The 22,044-nt window shown below is 30.5% G+C and overlaps 1 protein-coding gene across 3 annotated transcripts in view; it reads left to right on the top strand.

Annotated features, from left to right (window-relative positions):
* The window catches only part of LOC109359378 (WAT1-related protein At4g15540-like), a 16,453-nt gene continuing 11,366 nt past the window's right edge, over positions 16,958–22,044 (top strand). Inside the window, exons 1-7 of one of the 3 annotated variants that reach the window (XM_019604018.1) lie at positions 16,960–17,222; positions 17,316–17,381; positions 17,476–17,589; positions 17,921–18,167; positions 18,674–18,832; positions 18,913–19,064; positions 19,212–19,493. In XM_019604018.1, the coding sequence (XP_019459563.1) occupies positions 17,029–17,222; positions 17,316–17,381; positions 17,476–17,589; positions 17,921–18,167; positions 18,674–18,832; positions 18,913–19,064; positions 19,212–19,395 (1,116 nt within the window). In that variant the 5' untranslated portion in view covers positions 16,960–17,028 and the 3' untranslated portion in view covers positions 19,396–19,493. Of the gene's footprint in view, positions 17,223–17,315; positions 17,382–17,475; positions 17,590–17,920; positions 18,168–18,673; positions 18,833–18,912; positions 19,065–19,211; positions 19,494–22,044 lie in introns of those variants that run through there. The other 2 variants (XM_019604019.1, XM_019604020.1) reach the window with 2 other exon arrangements.

The raw sequence follows: 22,044 nt of genomic DNA, 5'->3' as shown, positions 1-22,044 counted from the left end.
TTTTTAATTTATGAGTTATTTTCATACAATGATTATTAGCTAAAACATAATCAAATAAATAACATTTAATTATACAATATTTGAATGCTAAAAATATATTCAAATATTTATACACAATGAACATTAATCTAAAATAAAACATAAGCATTTAAGAGATATGCTAAAAAATCTTTATGACTTTATATGATACTTATAAACGTAATCACAAAAAGTATGATGCAAAAATAACTCCTTATATTTATAATTTTATATAGAGAATATAGAGGTGAGATATTATCCAATACAATTTGAATTTTATTTATTGAGTTATTTAAGAATCAAATATTTTCTATAATCACACTTTCAACAAATAAATGCTTATACAAATATATTTATAATTGTTAATATTCTATATCTACACTCAAAAATCAATATTAATATTGCACCTATATGAATGGGAAATATAATGTTTCAATACATAATTTATTGATATTATAAAATAATGTATATTATATTTACATTATGCATAAACAAAGAAGCGACTCGTATAAATGCAGAGGTACACTGCTAGTTAAAACTATATACTTATGTGTATATCCTAATTGTGTATTTTTGGTGTTCAATCCTGAGTTCTAGGGTAGGTTCAAGTTAGTTTCCCCCAAACATTCCAACTCTATGATGTTAAAGTTAGTGGGATCCCAATATAAGAGTGTAAGGGAATGAATTATTTAATACATATGGAGGTTAAAAAGTTAAAATTATAACCATAATCTTATTGAACTGATAATAAAGCACCTTTTGTATTTGAAGATAACACAGCAGGACTAGGTAATTTAGGAAGAAAATAAATGAGGAGTCTATTTATACTCAAGTTAAGTTATATTAGTTATACTCAATCTTATTTATTAATTTTTTAAATCCAACAAATAAAATGAGTAAAACTTAAAAGTCACGTAAGATTCATCTTTTTCTCTCATCACTTAGTTCACTTACTTATTTGGTCTGTTGCATTTAACAAAATTAATGGATAAGATTGAGTGTAATTAACCGGATATGTCCTCAAAATAAAAAATTGAATATTATTTAGTAATTATAAATTTTTGCTTGTACCAATTTAATCTGTGAAAGAATATGAATTCAAATTGGTATGCAAAGATGGTGAATGTAAGTTAAAATAATCTAATAAAAATATACTAAAATAATTAATTTAACTACATTTCATATTTTTTGGACTATTTATAAAAATCCTACCACATGCACATATAATCATTCTCTTGGCTTTGTTTGGGAGTTATGAGGGAAATGGAAAGAGAGATATCAAAATGTTAGGAAGTGGAGCTAGGAATGGAAGGAAAAGAAAGGAAATTTTTCCCTTGAATATAGAATTTAGTTAGATGAAAGGGATAAACTAATTATAATTTAAGAATATTTTTTTATTTTTCCTTTAAAAATGTAATTAACAATGAAAAATGAGAAATAATATATAATTATATAATATTACTAATTTTTTTAACTATTTTGATATTTTATCTCCAAAAAACTTCAAAATATGAGAACTTTAAAAATAGACACATGAAAGACTTTGGAGGGTTTGAGAAACCCTCCAAAATCTTCCTCTCTTCTTTATCCAACTCTCAAACAAGGGATCCAATCGCCTCTAAAATCTCACTCACAAACAAAGTGTAAGTAAATAAATGATTGAAAGTTATTTTTATGTTCACCGTTAAGGGCAACCCAACAAAGTAAATTCATTGATAACTAATCCCACCAAAAAAGATAAGCTCTAATATCAATCACAAACTACTTTCTCTAGAAAATAAAAGTCATCATCCATGAACATAAATCCAAACCATCACCAAAAAAAATAGAAACTAGAAACCTCACCTATAAACATGGAATCAATTGCCACAAAATTAAACAACTCTTAATATTTCTTTGAAATTCAAAAAAAGTGATACATGTACAATTTATAATTTATATAAATCGACAATCGTCCTATACTACTTTAAATATTGAATATATTTTTTATTAAATCTTGAATAGTTCATTTTTTTATTAAATTATACATAATAAAAGAACATAAAGCATCATGTGCTAATTAATTTGTACAACACTCACAATTACATAGATTCTTAATTAAGAAACATTACTGATACATTAACGAAAAGTATTATAATTTCTAATAATTATATCCTCCCTTATTGTTCCACCGATAATGACTTTTTTCAGGAGTTCATTCATTATTAATGTTAGGAACTTGCTATATCCTAATTAATATTTTAATTTATTTTATCTATAAAAAGTTAGCAATTGCTCTTTAGAATTTGAATTCTTTCCATAGTTTTGAATACCAAATGGTACTATTTTGTTATAAATTGTAAAAAGATTAATTGAATGTTTTATTTAATTAGTACAAAATATTTTATTTTATCTAAATATTGAACCAACAATTTTTTTTGTAAATCTCTATTGGATCTTTAAGTATTATACTAAATCAAATATTAAGATTCGTTAAGTGGGCACATATTAAAAAGATACTCACACATTATAACATATTAGTCTTAATTATATACAAAATATTCTGAAGTCATTCATCTAAGTTCTAGAAACAAAAGTCTATAACTAAAAGTAGTTAGAATTTATGCTTAGGAGAAAAAATATATATTAAGACAATAGTACTTAAAAATAGTATTATCAATTTGTTGAGAGAATTAACTAGTAAGAGGCTAAAATAACCATAATAATTAAATTTGGGAAGAAAGATAACTTTTTGAGAATAATCATCTTCTATTTTTTTAAGTTAATTTAACCTATGAATGGATGCATGTAGGATTAGTTTTATGAGAGAGAATATTTTGAAGTAGTAGAAAACTAATAATGATTCCAAAAAATTAGATAAGAGAGAAGGTCAAACCAATTTTGAAATCTTAAAATAACAACAACAAAAATTGAAGCTTAACATTTAAAATTTGAATTCATTTATCATTTTCCAAGTCTATAATCTTGTTTATTGTTGTTTTATCTTTTTGCATTGCTATATAATTTTGTTCTTCATAAATAATATAGTAGAATATATATCTAGTTCTCTAGGGGGGAAATCAAGTAAAAGATAGCAAGGTGAATATTTATGAGGTGCTTAATAGTTTGCATAGCATAAGCACAACTAAATAGAATCAAGCTTTTTATTGTGAAAAACTATGAGTAGGTGACATTGAAAAAATGTGATATATTTTTGCTATCAAATATATCACTCGTTTGAGTAGGTGGCATTGAAAAAATGTGTCATCATACTATAACCATGATGTACTAGGTATCATACTACCTTAGAATCCGTTGCCAGAATGTGTGGGAGAATTTAATACAACAATTTTGACTCATGGGAAAATAGCATACAGATAAATAAAATAGAAAAAAGTAGACGAATGACACATATAATTTTAACACACAATCTCATATATGATTATAACACAATCTCACTCACAAATATCTCAATAGGAATACTAATCTCACACACAATATAATATATTTTACTTACTTTAAAGGCAAAATCATTCAGAAGAACCTTTATATATTTCTATTAATACCTCAACATGTCATGTTTTTGTGGTAGAGAATAGTAACCCTACTTTTATGTGTTGAAAAATATTTATCCGTGATGTTTTCTTATCATAACATAACTGATTGTCTTTTGAATATTATAACTGTTTTTTTCCGTATACTTTTTTCCATCAATAACCACCAAAACTAATGCATTGTGTAGCAAACACCAAAATATCATGATATATTTCCCAGGAAATTTCTATGAACAGCTAAACACAATATTAGTGCATGTTGCTTATACATGACTTTGAATGGTAGCATGAGGACTTCAAAGACATTAGGTCAAGAGGACTTAGTATAACATGTAACTAATAATTTTCCCAATATAAACAATTTTATTGGGAATAATTTGTTAGTATAATTGATGTTTGGCTGTTTATTATAGATACATTTCAAGTATTCAAAATAATGTTTTGAAATTAAAAGTTCAAAATTGTATACATAAGTGCATATATTTTTTAAATTTCAGTTTGTGTACTTTAAGTATACTTAAGTGCATATTCAAATATCTTGAAAATTACCGAAAATAGTTCTTACAATATATGGCAAAACATATTAAAAAAAAATTAATTTGATTCACATTTAATATTTTGTGACCATTTTAGGTAGAGGTGTAAAAATTCGGTTCGGTTCGGTTTTTGGTGCATTTTAGTGACCGAACCAATCAAAAACATATGGTTTGATTCCGCTCAATTAACCGCAACTTTAACTATAAGAACCGAACCGAACCGCTCTTGAATGGTTCGGTTCGGTTCGGTTCCACGGTTTTTACATTTACATTTTATAAAAAAAATATTTAATCAATTGAAAATTCAAAATGTATTACAAGAGATATTGTTTATCATAAAAGGATAAACATTACTACTATTATTATAAAAAATTATGAATCATATATAACAATACACTTCATGATTAGTAACATATATATCAATTAGTAAAATATATAATACTTACATTTATAATCTTACATTTCATAATTAGTAACACATGTAATAATACATGTATAACAATATATGATATATGTTGATTTCAAACTCAATATCACAAAAGTTGGAAAAAATGTTCCAAATCATAAGACAGTATGAAACAATTTAGTAACTAATAACATATATAATATCAACTTAATAATAATTTAGTAACATGTAACACTACAATTCACACAAAAATTGATAATTTAAGCTAGAAAATTGGTTGAAGATTTTAAACAATAATAAAATATTATTTCTTAATCCCTAGTATATATTTCTTTAATATGCGGTTCGGTTATAACGGTTCCTAAAACCATAAACCGAACCAAACATAAACGGTTCCTTAAAAAAATAACGGAACCGAACCGCGAAACCGAATCGAACCACATTTTGCGGTTTTGTTTGGTTTGGTTCCATCGGTTTCGCGGTTTAAACCGGAATCGCTTACACCCCTAATTTTAGGTTTTCAATTTCTATAAATTGTGGGATCAAAATAGATATTAAAGTAAAACTAAGAAATGAGTCTCCTAAAGAAGTAAAGGACATGGTAGTTATTTTTATGTCCATGGTTAAGGGCCACCCAACAAGGTAAATCCATTGATAATTAACCCCACCCAAAAAAGGTAATCTCCAAAATCAATGGGAAACTACTTTCTCTGTGAACCATCACCAAGAAAATAACAACCAAAAACCTCAGCTACAAAAAAGAATCAAATGACATAAAAAAAATCTTAATATTTCTTTAAAATTCAAAAAAGTAATGTATAATTTATGGAAGTGGTTGGATTTTCGAATGGAGCTCTGCTAGGGTTTCTCACACACTCTTGAAGATCCTCTCCCACTTCCTTGGAACGATAAAATCATGGCTAGTGTTGTGCCTGCAATTCCTTGGGGATTTCTGGTAGAACCATCTCTCACCGCAGAAAAGGTGAAACATCCAGAACAAAAAAAATCTTTTGCACAAGCTCTAAAGAACTCTTGTGACATTTGTATCATACAACTGTCTCAACCCTGTATAAAGGGGGACGCCATCGCAATTAAGATTCCTGAGGATGAATATCAAGCTGGTTTGCAACGTTGCAAGACCCATCTCCATGGCAGGCTAATCCTCTCAAAAGGGGATACACCAATGAAGTTCACAGAGCTTAAATCCAAACTCTCTGCTCTGTGGAGTAAACTGGGATAATGGAACATGATATCCCTTGGTAGAGGCTTCTATGAGTTTTCATTCTCATCTATTGATGATATGAGAAGTGTTTATGTTGTTGGCTCGTGGAACCTGAAACTGGGTTTGATTCGCTTATTCCTTTGGACCCCTGATTTCAACCCAAGTATTCAAAAACTTTCTCATGCTCAGTGTTGGGTTAAGCTGGTAGGTCTCCCTCCAGAATACTGGAGCTCAAGGATCTTATTCTCAATCGCAGGTGGAATAGGAGTTCCCATCTCATTGGATGAAGCGACAAATAATAGAAGTTTCGGGCACTTTGCTAATGTGTTGGTGGATATCAATCTCAAAGCAACCTTACCTGAACAAATCTTGGTAGAACAGGAAGGTTTTTCTTTTTTTGTATCAATTGAATACAAGAATTTACCAGACCTATGCAGCGGATGTCATTATATAAGTCACCTGGTGTCCAATTGCAGGAAAATGGCTAAAAATGATGGTGCAGAAGAGGTTTCTAAGATCAAGAACCCTTCTACCTCAAAGCCAGCACAGAGTGGAAAAGATATTGACATCTACGTTCATCTTGAAATAGATAGAGAAGCCAATATCCCTGAGGGTATAGAAAAAGTGACTGCTAATGCTACAAGGGTCATAACTGACTCTTCTGAGAAAGACATCAATGATTCTTCTGATGAAGACATCATGGAAACAAGAGTAGAGGAATCTAACCTATCCCCTATTGCTTCTGCTAAGAAATCAGGTCGAGGGGGACAATCTAGCTGAGGAGTTGGTTCAACCTACTCTGGGAAATGAAGGCTTTGTCCAATTTTGTGGAGGAAATGGTGAATCTAAAAGCAACAAATGATATGAGACTAATTGGGAGATTATGGGCTGATGATGATCCAGATGAGGATGAAACACAAGAAGAGGGCAACTTCACAGAAGTCCTTTCTAAGTCTCATAAAAAGAGACAAAAGAAAAGGAGTAAGAATGAGAAGGTTCACTACACCCGAAAGGATAAATCCTCAATTAATGCTCAATGAAAGTTCTTTATTGGAACTGTAGAGGTTTAGGAAATCTAAACACTAAACTTGTCCTAAAAAATCTTTGTTTACTCAATAAACCTGACTTAATCTTCATCTCTGAGCCTATGATATCAGCAGGTGACTTTGATCCTAACTTTTGGAGTGTTCTAAACCTAAATTTGTTTGCTACTAACAGCAGAGGGTCTTTGAGACCTAACCTATGGGGTATTTGTAAAACTGATCTCGACCCAACTTTAATATCTAACTCTGCTCAACAGATTTCCATGTCTATTACAATTGATAATCAGCACGTGAATGTTTGTGTTGTGTATGCCCACACCAATATGATTCAAAGAAGAAATCTTTGGTCTGAAATCCAAAGTATTATGCTCAACCATGATGGTCCTTGGTGCTGCCTTGGAGACTTTAATGTTGTCTTGGGAGCTAATGAATGCAGAGGGGGGAGATTGCTTAGTAGAGTTGCCTCTAATGACTTTAGGAGCTTCTCAGATGATGCTAATCTAGTGCATTTAGTCACTAGAGGTGTTGAGTTTACTTGGTCCAACAAAAGAATGGGGCATGATCTAACTGAAAGAAGGTTGGATAGAAGCCTCTGCAATGATCAATGGCTTGAAGTCTGGGATCAAGTCCATTGTTGCACCTTGCCTAAGGTGTCCTCTGATCATCATCCTAGTTGTGCTACTAAGGTCTGCAATTCTATGAGACCTCAGTTTAGGTTCCATAAAATGTGGGTGCATCACCCTGATTGCAAGAGAATTATAGTTGAATCCTGGAAGGTGGAAGTGGTGGGGTGCCCTATGTTTATTATGGCACAAAAGCTAAAGAACTTAAAGAAAGAGCTGAAAAATTGGAACATTCGGGTGTTTGGCAACATTCACCAAAATGTTAAAAGAGCCTCTGATGATGTGACAACAGTTCAAAATGCATTGCTAATTCTGGTCCTACCCTCGAGCTACTACAGTAGGAAGAAATAGCTCAGAATCATCTTTTGTAGGCTCTCAAGATAGAGGAGGAATTATGGAGGGAGAAGGCTAGGCTTAATTGGCATGTGCAAGGGAATAGAAACACAAATTTCTTCCACAAGATCACAAAAGTCAAACAAGTAACAAAGTCAATATCAATGTTAAAAGATGGAGATAATATTCTCAGTGATAATCAGGAGATTGCCAACCATGTTCTTGGCTACTTTTCTAATCTTTTTGGATCCAATAATAATGCTACTCCCAACAGTTTAATAAGCTCTGCCATCCCTAGCATGGTCACAGATGAGGAAAATGAAATGTTAACTGTTATGCCCTCCACAAATGAGATCAAGGATGTTGTTTTCAATATGAATGGGGAGGGTGCTCCTGACCCGGATGGTTTTGGTGGAGCTTTTTCTCACAATTTATGGGATATAATTCATAAAGAAATCTGTAACTGTTCAGCAGTTTTTCAACAACAACTGGTTGTTGCCTAATCTCAATTCCAACAATATGGTGTTAATTCCTAAATTTGCTGGTGCTGACAGAATTGAAAACTTCATACCAATAGCTTTAGCTAATTTCCATTTCAAAATTATCACTAAGGTCATTGCGGATAGATTGGCTATAATAGCTCATAGAATCATATCCCCTCAACAAAGGGGTTTCATATGCTTGGCATCTGAAGCTATTAATTTGCTTGATCATAAAGTCTTTAGTAGTAATCTTGCAATATAAGTGGATATCAAGAAAGCTTTTGACACCTTGGATTGGAAATTTCTTATGGATACAATTAAACCCTTTGGCTTCAATGGCAAGTTTTAGAGTTGGATCATAACCATTCTGGAATCTGCAAAATTATCTATCAGTGTCAATGGTTAGATGGTGAGATTCTTCAATTGTGCTAGAGGTTTGAGGCAAGGTGATCCATTATCCCCTCTGTTGTTTGGGCTTGCTGAAGATGTCCAGAGTAGGGGAATCTCTAAGCTGGTGTTGGATGGCAAGATTAGCACAATGGTAGGGCCTAAAGATCTCAGAACTCCAAGTCATGTCTTGTATGCTGATGATATATTGATCTTTTGCAAAGGAATCAAGAGGGAAATCATCATCTTAAAGCATCTTTTCAATGATTACTCTCAAGCTTCAGGGCAAAAAATTAATCATGATAAGTGCAAATTCTACACTTCAGGTGCTTCTCCTAGGAAAATTGGTAATCTGTCTGCTCTCTTGGGTTTCTCTGTAGGGAGTCTCCCTTTCAATTATTTAAGGGTTCCTCTCTTTAAAGGAAGGCCTAAGCGAATCCATCTCCAACCAATTGCTGACAAAATTGTTTCTAAAATGTCTAAATGGAAAGGCTTCTCTCTTTCAATTATGGGAAGAGTTGAGTTAGTTAAGTATGTTATCCAGATTATGTTGATTTATAACTTTCATGTTTACAGTTGGCCCTCTCAAATGATCAAAAACTTGGATACAAAGATAAGAAATTTCATATGGTCAGGTGATACAACTCAAAGAAAGTTAACAACTGTGGCCTGGAAGCAGGTTTGCTTGCCAACCAAAGCTGGAGGATTAGGAATTAGGTCCATCAATAGCCTAAACAAGGCTGCAATGCTCAAGCTTTCTTGGGAAATGCTCTCTTCTTCTCATTCTTGGGAAGAATTCTATAGACAAAAATTTGGCAAGGGTGCTCTGCTTCCCAGTAGGCACTTCAAATCCTCCATATGGCCTCACATCAAAACTAATTGACACATTGCGCATTAGAATTCTCTGTGTTTGGTTGGAAATGGTCTCAACACAAATTTTTGGTGTGACAATTGGCTTGGAGTTCCTCTAGTGGATTCTCTAAACATTCCTGAGGTGATTCACCCTATGCTCTGTGCTTCAGTGGCTGATTTCAGGTTAAATTCTAATTGGAGTATACCTATAACTCTCTCAACCAGATTTCCTCACATATCTGCTTTAGTTTCTAACATAATAATCTTCAATCAAGAGGACAAAATCATTTGGAAAGGTACCAATGATGGCACCCTTTCTTTAAGAGATTCCTACAAATGTGTTGTTCAAAATGCCAATACTCCAAGCTGGTGCAAGCACGTCTGGTCTCCCACAATACCTCCTTCTAAATCCTTCACCACATGGAGGTTGTATTATAGTAAAATGCTCACTGATGATAATTGGCAAAAGCGAGGTTACTCTATGGCCTCCATATGCAGTCTCTGCAAGGCAACAGCTGAATCTGCGCACCATCTTTTCATGACTTGCCCTTTTGTCAAGCCAATATGGAACTGGTTGAGCAGTGTTTTCACCATAAACTTGAATCTCTCTTCCATTTCAGATTTAATGAAGGCATGTGACCTGCTTTGGAGTCCTCAGCTAAAGGAGGTAATAGTTGTTTGTATCATTCACTCTATTCATGTCATATGGCAGTGCAGAAACCAAACAAGATTCAAAGATAATACAATCACCCAAGCTCAAGCTATCTCAAAAATCAAGTTGGCAACTACGCTTTCTGGAAACCAAGCAACTCGTTGTGCTTTCAAGTCTTTGAAGGAGTTTCAAATTCTCAAGAGCCTAAACATCTCCATAAATTATAGCAAAGCTCCTAGCATCATTGAGGTCATTTGGTATCCGCTTTCCTACTCTTGGATTAAAATAAATTCTGATGGTGCTGCAAAAGGTGCTCCTGGGCATTCGGGGGGTGGCTTGAATGTGACTCGATTACTGTGGTGGACATTTTCAATGGGAAGATTAAGCCGCCTTGGAAGCTTCTAGGGAAATGGCAATGTTGCATGTTGTTAAGACAAACAATGAATTGTAAAGTCACACACATTTTCAGAGCGGGGAATCAATGTGCCGATAGTTTAGCTAATTATGCAATATCTACTCAAACTTTTAATAGTTGGAATGTTCCCCCTAACTTTATAGTTGAGGCTCTCAATAGGAATAGAACTTTATTGCCTTCCTATAGGTTTGCTAACATGTAATTTCTCTGCTTTTCTAATAAATTCGTTTCGAGGTACTTTGACACTTAGGCAAAAAAAAATGTATAATTTAAATAAATAGACAACCTTCATACACTAATTAAATCGTGAATACACTTTTTATATTAAATCTTCAATAGTTCATTTGTTATTAAATTATGCATAATAAAAGAGGATAAAAGCATCATGTGCTAATTAATTTGTACAAAACTCACAATTATGTAGGATAAAAGCATTCTAATTTCTTATAATTATATCCCATATCTAATTATTGTTGTCACACTACGATGATTTTCTCATCAAATCATTAATTATTAATTTTAGGAACTTGATATATCCTAATTAATATTTTAATTTATTTATTCTTTAAACCGGTTAGACAATTGCTTTTCAAAATTTGAATTTCTTCCCATAGTTTTGAATACTATATCATATTATTCGATTATAAATTGTAAAGAATTTAATTGAAATTTTAATTTAATTAATAAAAAATATTGTATTTTATCTAAATATTGAATCAACAAAAAAATTGTAATTTATTTATTCAGATATCGTATAAGATTAAATATTAAGATTCGGTAATTGAGATCGGCACATGCTAAAAGGAACACTCACTCACGCTATCTATTATAAATTAGTCTTGCTTGTATAAAATGATATTGTGAAGTAATTCATTTAAATAATCAACTAAGTTCTAGAAACAAAATCTATAATTAAAAGTAGTTAGAATTTATGTTTTGGAGAAAAAATATATTTGAAGATAATAACATTTAAAAATGATATTTACCAATTTGTTGAGAGAATTAAGGATAAGATAACCATAACAATTAAATTAGGGAATGATTATCTTCTTATTTTTTTAAGTTAATTTAACCTATGAATGGATGCATTTAGGATTAGGTTTTATGAGAGAGAATATTTTGAATTAGTTAGTAGAAAACTCATAATGACCCAACACATTTAGATAAGAGAGAACAGGTCAAACCAAATTTAAAATCATAAAATAACAACAAAAGTTAAAGTTTGACATTCAAAATTCGAATCAATTTTTTCATTTTTTTCCAAGTCTATCATTTGTTTGTTGCTACTTATCAAAAAAAATCTTGTTTGTTGTTTTATCATTTTGCACTGCTATATATATATATATATATATATATATATATATAATTCTATTCTTCATAAAATAGTATAATAGAAAATAAATCTAGTTCTCTCCTGAAAAAACCAAGTAAAAGATGGTCAGATGGATTTTTATGGTTTTTATGGTGTGCATAATAGTTTGCATTGGAAAAGCACAACTGAATAATATCAAGCTTTTTAACATAAAAAGCTATGGTGCAATTTCAGATGGCAAGGTTGATAACAATATGGTAAGTCTATGTTCATTTTTCTCTTCTTTTTTTCTTTGAAATTATTTTTGTTTAAGAGGTAATATTTATTTGCCATTTATTTTCCATAAAGGCATTTTTGAGTGCGTGGAATGAGGCATGCAATTGGAATGGAAATGCAAGTATTGTGATACCTGATGGAACCTATTTGCTCAATCCAATCATATTTAAAGGTCCATGCAAGGGTTGGACTACCTTTGAAATACAAGGTGTTTTGAAGGCTCCAATTACTCGTTCATTTTCAGATATTTCTTGGATAAATTTTAGGTATATAAATCAACTCAATTTGACTGGAACTGGCATATTGGATGGTCAAGGAGCTTGGGTTTGGGGACACAAACCTGTTCTTATGGTAATTAATTATTTGCTTTATGTTATATTATTTGTTCATTTAATTCAAATTAGCACAAACATCAACGAAACGTTAGTTTAATTATTGAATGATCTATTGGATTCTAGGATGGTTAAAACTTAAAAGTTCAAAAACTTCATTTTTGTTAGCAATACTTATTGGAAATACACCAAAAAAGATTAGTTACTTAATTATAGGGTAAGTAGATATTTTTTGTTATACCAAACAAAATCAGCACAAATGTTGCTTCTAATGATCAAATATTTGATCTTTAACCTAATACGATACTTGAGAATGAGACTTTATCCACTAGACCAAGACCTAGTTGATCTAACACTTCTAATGTGTTTCTTTGATATTTTTTATTTCCTACGTTAGCTTTATAACATGCACTAACATATATTTTTGTGATACATTTGAAACAGACAATGTCCTTTGACTTCGTGACAAATAGTTATGTTCAGAACTTGCATTCTGTTAACAGCCAAAATGCACACTTCTCAGTATATAGTTGTGAGAACATGGTCTTCACAAATCTAACAATAACAGCCCCAAGTAACAGCCCTAACACTGATGGTATCAAATTAGGTTTGTGTAAAGGGATAAACATCAACAATGTACATATTGGCACTGGTGATGATTGTATTGCTATAATTTCTGGCACCAATAAGGTTAATATATCTAATGTTTATTGTGGTCCTGGTCATGGAATTAGTGTGGGAAGCCTTGGTAATGAAGGTGATGAAAGTATAGAAGAAATATATGTCAAGAATTGCACATTTAATGGTACCAGTAATGGTCTTAGAATCAAAACTTGGGCAGCACCTTTGGATCAACCCATAAAGGCTTCTAATTTTGTTTATGAAGACATTGTTATTATTGATGTGGAAAATCCCATTAACATTGATCAACATTATTGTCCAAATGGTAATTGCATGCATAAGGTATGTATTCTAATTCCTATTCAAATACTGCAATTGCTGAATGAGTTTTTGTTTTTGCATAGAATGAAGGATACTTTACATGATAATATTTTTATTAGAAAAATTCATACTAATTACACTCATTCAAAGGTTTTTTTTACTTAGGTGGCATAAAGTTTAGGAGAGTAGTAGAAAACAAGATAGTCTTGGTTGCAATAAATAAAGTGATACATGTGGATATAAGTGCTTTTTTTAAAAGCAATTAATAGATGTTGATAACTTGAGAACATCCCCACAGGTCCAAAATTTTAAAAAGTACAAGTTGACCAAAATTAAATCTTAGTAAAAGGAATGGCTTGTAATGAATATTGCTAGGTTTTATTAGCTCAACATGCTAATTAATTATAGCACATGAACCTATAAAATTGATGCTTAAATAATACTCTAATTATTTTGGATACTCAACCTATGAGATTATTGTTTTAGGTACCTTCAAGAGTGCAAATCAGCAATATACATTACAAAAATATTCAAGGAAGTGTCAAGGGTGATGTTGCAGTCAATTTTAGGTGCAGTGAAACATTTCCATGCCAAAACATAACAACAGAGGACATTTATTTATGGAGTAATCATTGTAGAAATGAAGGACCTGCATATTCTTGTGAAAATGTCAACGGTGTTTCTTATGGAGAACAATGTCCCCCATCATGCATCTAGCTAGTGTTTTATGTTCAAACTCACTTTTGAAAGGAGTTTTACCTGTGGTTTTATAATGGTCTATGCAAATATAAAATGAACATGATTTTTATTAATATAATTAGTTTGAAATAAATTTAGTGTTATGCATAATCAAATATATGTTTTAATTAATTGATAATATTTGTACCAAATTCAATACATAAAAATATATTTCAGTCACGAGGAAACGTTGTATAAATTTTTTTGGTAGTGTTCAAATTAATTCAATATATTAAATCATAGAATTTATTAAAAAAATCAATAAGATAATTATTTTAAAAAAAACTTCATTTTTGTTATCAAATATATCAATAGTATGATTTGGATGAATTTGGATGTTAATGGATGAATGAAAAGTCATCTATCAATCTATTTAAACAATATTTCAAGTTATCGAATTCATTCATATCCAAACTTAATGGATGGATTTCAATCCATCCAATTCATGCATGATTCTATTTTTATATATCTTGACAGATGATTATCCAATTCATTTGATTTTTTTATTGGAATTAAAAACATTATTGGAGAAAATCATTAATTTAAAAATTATTATCAAAACATTTTTTATAATCACATTTAAAAAAACACTTTTAAATTCATTTAAAAAAAATTAAAAATTGTTTTTTATTAAAAGAAATTGATTTTTTGAACTTTTAAAAAAATATTTTTTTAATATTCTACGAGTCTAATATCCATGTATTGTCAATGTAAAGATAATACATAATCACTATATCATTCATCGTTCATTTGAATTACTTTTTACTTTTTTGAAGAGTCAGACATGAAAAAATATAAATGGTGGATTATGCAGTGATAATTACAAAACTCATATACTATCATTACATATATTTCTTTCTCATACTTATATATATTGTGTACTTAAGAATAAACTTTTAATATTAACTATGTACACAAGTTCTATAATTGATATCTATTTAATAAAATATTAAAAGTGAAAGTAAGAATTATTTATGAATTTGTTTGAATTTAATTTACTTAAATATTAAATGAAATTAAAAAGCAAAGAATGTCATTTTTGAATTTTTGTTTTTCTGATAGATTGATTATCCATTCAAATGGATATATCAATTGATATTCATTGGATATAATAGATATACATTAGATATAATTAGGGATGACAATTTTCATATTTATAAATTTATTTTTTAATTAAATAATTTATATGTATTACATTTTTATTATTTTTTTATAATTATATATTATTTATTTTTGTATTATGTTATAATGAATTTTAGTAATTGAAATATATGATAATATAGCATGTATATAAATTTTATTTTTCATGTAACAATTATTTTACTTATATTAATTATTATAAAATATATAAATATATATTGAAAATTAAAAAATCATTGGTACCCGTAAATACCCGCTACCCGTGCGGATACTCATAAATAGTACGGATATGGGTATGGGAAAGCACTATCTGTACCTGTTCCTCCTCATTATCATCCCAGATATAATGGATGGATGAATTTGAATCTATCCATTATCAACACTATTCATTATATTATATCTTTAAATTCACTAGGTCTAATAGATAGATTTGGATGGATTTAGATAAATGATGGATTGTGAATAATTTTGTGAACTCTAGCCATACGGTGGAATCCATTGTCACAATGTGAGGGAGAATTGAACGAAATATATATTATGAAATTTAGAACCATTTTTTCTAGGTGTGATACAAAATGAATATCTGTGGTGAGAAGTGAATAAATAAAATAAAGATAAATAGAAGAATGTTATCAAAAAAATTAATGTTGAAAAACCTTTTCCAAATGTGAATGAAACAACTACATGGCCAATGAAATAGGACCACATATCCCTAATTTTATCTGAATTTATGTCACCTCCCAATTAAAAAGTATAATTCAATTAAAAAATTAAAAAATAATATTTATATTATTTTACTAAGTTTGATTTCGTATTGGATATAGGCATATGATTTTTTTGATACAGAAGATTATTATTATTATAATAAGACTTCATTTATAACAAAGCCACATAACTATGGTATAAACTTGTAGCTTATTAAATAAGCATTTTTATCAAAATACCTACAAGTAGCTTCTATTGTTCACATAAATTAATTGATTAGCTTATAAGCTATGATGGTGTTACCAAACACAGATAAAAGACTACAGAAAATGAATGCTTGCAGATATGAGGTGCAGCCATGCTTCACATTCGATGTTAATCATAATAGATGTCGCCTTTCATTCATTATTTAGTGCAACCGTGTCAGTTATATGTTAACCACCAAAAATATGTGCACAGTCCACACTTTACCTCTTCATTTTTTGGACTTTTGCCAAGTTTATTGTAAACTCAATCTCTCAACTTTCCCTTGTCTCTTTATCAGGAATCATCAGTAAAGTCAGCATAAACAAACAAACCCCATAATTTAGAATTGCTATATAAAATTCAGTGCCTATTGCTGCCTCCAAAAACTGATGACGACACTATAACAAGTGTAAATCTAACAATCACCAACCACCTCATTAGTCACATATTATAAAAATGTCAAATATATGTGCCATGGATTTATATCCTAAAAAATAATTACCTCTAGATTCCCAAATCAAATGCTGAACATTCAGATATTACTAGTAGCATAAGGCCAATTGATTTCCTAGATAAATCAAAAGATGAAATATTCGATTCTTGAAGCGACACTTATTGAAATAAATAATTACACATACTGAAAGAGATTGGTTACTTATGTTAATAACCATTTACCTCTTAATTTAAAGTAATAAGATGAACAATGAATGCACTATATGGGTATAAAAACATTATACTGCACACAACTCATTTTCTTTTAAATAAAGAACATTGAAAAAGAGAGAAATAAAGATTGAAATAGAGAGGTGAGATAGAACTAGAGAGAAAGAAAGGGATGGCAGAGAGGTATTGCTGCAATGATGTGGTTCCATTCAGTGCAATGGTTGCAATAGAGTGCACCAACGTTGGTGTTAATATTCTATTCAAAGCAGCTACTAATAAGGGATTGAGTTACTATGTTTTCATTGTTTATTCATTTGCAATCTCCACTCTTGTGCTTCTTTTGCCCATGCCCTTCATCTTCCAATGGTGCTATATTATTGCATGTTCATTATTACCACATAACATATAACCCAAATGAATTTTATTCTATATTCATATCTTAGATGAGCATTTATGTAGGTCAAGAGGACTTCCACCTTTCAAGGTGTCTCTGATCTTCAGAATTTTCATCCTTGGAGTAGTTGGGTAAGATTTTGGAAACTTGGTTATTTATTTTGAATAATTAAACTTGGGTGTTGATTCTGATTATATTTTGCTTTTTGTGAATTGAGTGAGGAAGATTTGTAGCTCAGCTTTGTGGATATAAAGGACTTCAATACACTTCACCTACTCTTTCTTCTGCTCTTAGCAACCTTATACCAGCTTTTACCTTCATAATTGCTGTATTTTTCAGGTGCCTATCTACACTATATTATTAACATGATGTTATACTATATTTCAACTGTATGAGCAAAAAATTATGCAAAAAATTATACAAAAAATGAAGACCAATCCAAAATGACTAATATAAATATAAGATCTCTCTTAATGCATGGCATAGCCTGAAATGATTATGAACAAGAATAGTTTTGGCCTCCTTTAACCAAAATCCTAGATCCACCCCTGTTTCTATGTCAAAAGTATTTGATTGTTTCTGATATGCACTTATTTGATAGTTTCTAAGTAGCACATGTTTATGTAAGTTTATTTTTCTTATATGCTCTTATCATATCCTTTGCATGTAGGATGGAGAAGCTAGCTTTAAGAAGTAAAAGCACTCAAGCCAAAATCTTGGGTACTACAATGTCTATATTAGGTGCACTTATAGTTGTTTTATACAAGGGTTGTAAAATCTTATCAACTACTTCATATCCACAACAATCACCTGATGCCATTTCTTTAATGGCCTCAACCTCACAAAGGAATTGGGTTCTTGGTGGATCTCTACTTGCAGTTGAGTACCTTCTGGTTCCAATCTGGTACATTGTTCAGGTATTTTATACTCACTAGAAAATTTGAGTAAGTCTTTTATAAATACAGTATTTGTTCAGTATATCTAAGCAAATACTTTTTATGTCATTAAACTTAATTATAATGAAGGTTTTGTTGTCTTTTTAAACTATTGTTTTAATGGTGTAGAAATATTTGATTAATAACATGTAATAGGTGTTTGGCTTATGCATGTATGTTTTATAAGTTGACTTTTTTCTTTTGTTTTAAGATTTTTGGTATCTACAAATTAATTTAGGTTCTAACTAATCTTTGATGTTAGTTAAACCATAACACACATTAAAAGGGGCAAAAAGCATAATTTTTCCCTCTCCGTATTGCAGCAAGTACCTATGATTTTTTAGCTTAATTAAAGGTATCCGCTTAAGGGTAAGAAACTAATCTCATGCGAGAATGTCCTTCCTAACAAGTGTCGTACTCGATATGATTTGAGCCATATGGAGAATTTTCCACACCAAAAAAAGAACTAATTGTGTAGCTTGTAACAGGCTAGTGTTATGAAACAATATCCAGCAGAGGTTATTGTAGTCTTCTTATACAACCTGTGTGGGACTCTCATATCTGCACCAGTATGCTTACTCTTAGAAGCAAACTTGAGTGCTTGGAAGATAAATCCTGATATAACATTAATAGCTATCATATATTCGGTGAGAATCTCATAAATTTGTTAAATGAATCATGGAAAGGAAATAAATTAACACCTAACTGAATTTATCACTTTATGCAGGGAATCTTATGCACTGGCCTTAGTAGTCTGGTTCACACTTGGGGTCTTCATCTTAAAGGACCTTTATACATATCAATCTTTAAGCCCCTGTCAATAGCCATTGCTGCCACTTTGAGTGTTATAATCCTTGGTGACGTGCTGTATTTGGGGACGTATGAAACTCATTCCCTTATTCATTGTTGTGATTTGATTTCAGAAAAGAAGAACAAATTGAAAGTACAAAGAAGACAAATATTTGCATCATTTGATAATTGACATATTTTGTTATTGTTTGACCTTTCATGTTTCAAATGTTGCAGTGTTATTGGAGCAGTAATCCTCACATTTGGGTTTTATGCTGTTATATGGGGGAAAGCAAAGGAAAATGAATTAAATGAGGACCTTGGGGAATGTAGAACTCAAACTCCACTCAATACTAAGGCTCCATTGTTGCAGAGCTACAAAGTGGAAGATAATAGAGACAATGGGTACAATGATTGTTGATAAGCAAAACATGAATGTTAAAATGAGAAGATGTAACAAGACTATAAAAAATGTGGAATTGAATTATCTCAGATCATGCAGTAATGGTTTCAGTTATATATACAGATTTCATTTGTACATCAGCACCATATATCAATCATTAATCAAAACGAAATAACCAAGGAGTAATTAGTAACCATCTTCATTGTGCTGGCTCTATTAGAGTATATCAAGAGTTAAAATATTGCAAAATCAAATAACTAAGAAGTAATAATGTAGTTTGGAGCATATAATTTTGGGATAAGAAAGATGCATTTACCTGGATAGTAGAAAGGATGATAGTACTACAAGAAACTTTTGCAGCACATTACACCAACTCTTAATGAATAGATAAGACAATGTTCTGAATATTTATGTTCTGGTTTACAATATAATAAGATATCCAAAGGAGCTCAACAAAACAGTGCACATATTCATATAAATTGAATTACTTGGCAAATTCTGTAAGAACTCTACCCAGCAGCTCAATATTACCAAATTCTATTTCTCTTATTGATTACAACATTGACTTACTTAGCCTTATCCAAAAGATAGAGATGAGGATTTTTACCTAGCAGATGTGAAGGAAGCAACTTCAACCCAAGAACACATGGAAGCATTGTATGACTGACCTCATCGAACACAGATCTGTTGTCTCAGATCGTGTCACATACACTCTCTCGCATTAATGATGATGAAGTAAAAACAGAAATAATAATAAAGGTTTAAAATAATTAATAGACAAAACATGTTTTAATTGACACATATGACATAGAATTTGGGACAGGAGATCTTTGTTTCACCTTATCGGTAGCATATTCAGACCAACCACAGCAACCCAATAAGTATAGTTTATTTCCCAAAGCTTCAAAAGGCACGCATTTTCTTCTAAAGAAACAAAGTAGAAGCCCTTGCATGAGCTTCCAACATCTCCATAATGAGTTTAGACCCAAATCAGTAACAAGTGCAGAAGTCATCATTGTAGAGATAATATCCAATTTCATACCACTTGATGCAGATCTTAAAACCCCAGAGCCACAGCCATGAAAACCCTAGTCCCAAAACCTTGATACCAAGTTCATAGAAAAATAAGGTCACACCTAATAATTGTAGTATACACAAATGAAGCAGTAACAGAACAACTGAATAATAAACCATAAAAGGGACACATCGTGAACGAACAATTACACCAGTTACAGGACCATTGTTCAGGGTACAGATTAATGAAAGAAAAAAATGTCAAAAAAATTTGGACCATTTCTCGATTTGTGCGTGTCATCCTTGCGCAGGGGCCACGCTAATCTTCTCTGTATCGTTCCAATTTTATCAGATGTCCCCGAAGGGACAAGTTCTTGTGTCTTCCTATAATATATAAACACTGTTATTTGTATTAAACTCCGCAGTGTGGGACTTTGTACTCAAATAATATGTAAAATAAATGTTATTGTTATTAAAATTAAAATTAAAATAATATGTGCTCAGTTTATATGCTATATAAACTGTGTTATTGTTATTGTCAGTAAATTACAACCTTCCTCGCTCACCATAGTCTAAAGTAAATAACTGTTATATTTTATATGTAAGCTAAAAACCAAAGACGGTTAAAATTAATAATGTTTTGCATCAAATAGTAATGGAAAATGTTTTATTATTCTGCTTGAAAATACACCATAATTATGATGTGTGAATTTTTTAGCACATAGTAAAGATGGAGTTCCAAAACATAAAAGCAAATCTGATGTAATGAATGGAGAAATAGTGCTCCATTGTAATAGTGGAACTGTAAAGAGGAAAATATGTGCATATTTAACAAAGTGCAACTAATGGTTTATAACATTTGTAACTTAAACAAAGGTTTTGTGTTCAATTCCTTCAGAAATTGTTGTCAGATTCAGATGACTATATTTACTGCTTTTATAGAAACAACAGGCACCAACCAACAAACAGTATAGTTTTGGTATTTTTTTTACAATATGAAAATATTAGTTGCATAATATTTGTGCAAGTTGCACAAGGTACCTTATCAAATGCATGCAGTGGCGGATCTTGACCATGATTTTAGAGGGGGCAGCATTATGATTTATACATAAATAACATATGAAATCATTAGAATATATATAAATTTTTAATGTAAAAATGAGTTATTCTTTCATATTTAAATTCCCAAGAAACATGATAAAAATATAACATAACAAATCTATGAAGAAATTCCAAATATTCCTAAGCACACATAAGTTCATTATCTCTTATAAACATTATATGTATTTTAAATTCATAAGATTCGAGTATAAAGTTAGTTTTTCAATCCTTTCAAATAGAGAATCAAAATAATATATGTTTGAGATTAATATAAATATTTTTTAAGAGAAAAATATATAAATATAGAAATAACGAAATTAAGAATATCATACATAGCAATGGAATAACCCAACTAAAATTAATAAATAAAAAAATAGTTCACTAACAAAGAATAACAACCTCCATGAATAAAATTTGATGCAAGAAACAAACAAATCATAAGTAATCATGTCACTTCATAGGCATATGATAATATGTCATGAAAAAAGCAATTGAAGAAAACTGATTTATAAAGAGCAAATATGACATTTTTAAGGTGAAAAAATAAATGGG

Source organism: Lupinus angustifolius, chromosome LG11, assembly GCF_001865875.1.
Source record: "Lupinus angustifolius cultivar Tanjil chromosome LG11, LupAngTanjil_v1.0, whole genome shotgun sequence".
Lineage (NCBI taxonomy): Eukaryota > Viridiplantae > Streptophyta > Magnoliopsida > Fabales > Fabaceae > Lupinus > Lupinus angustifolius.
Note: the sequence above shows the minus strand (reverse complement) of the source record. Positions and strands in the feature narration are given on the sequence as shown.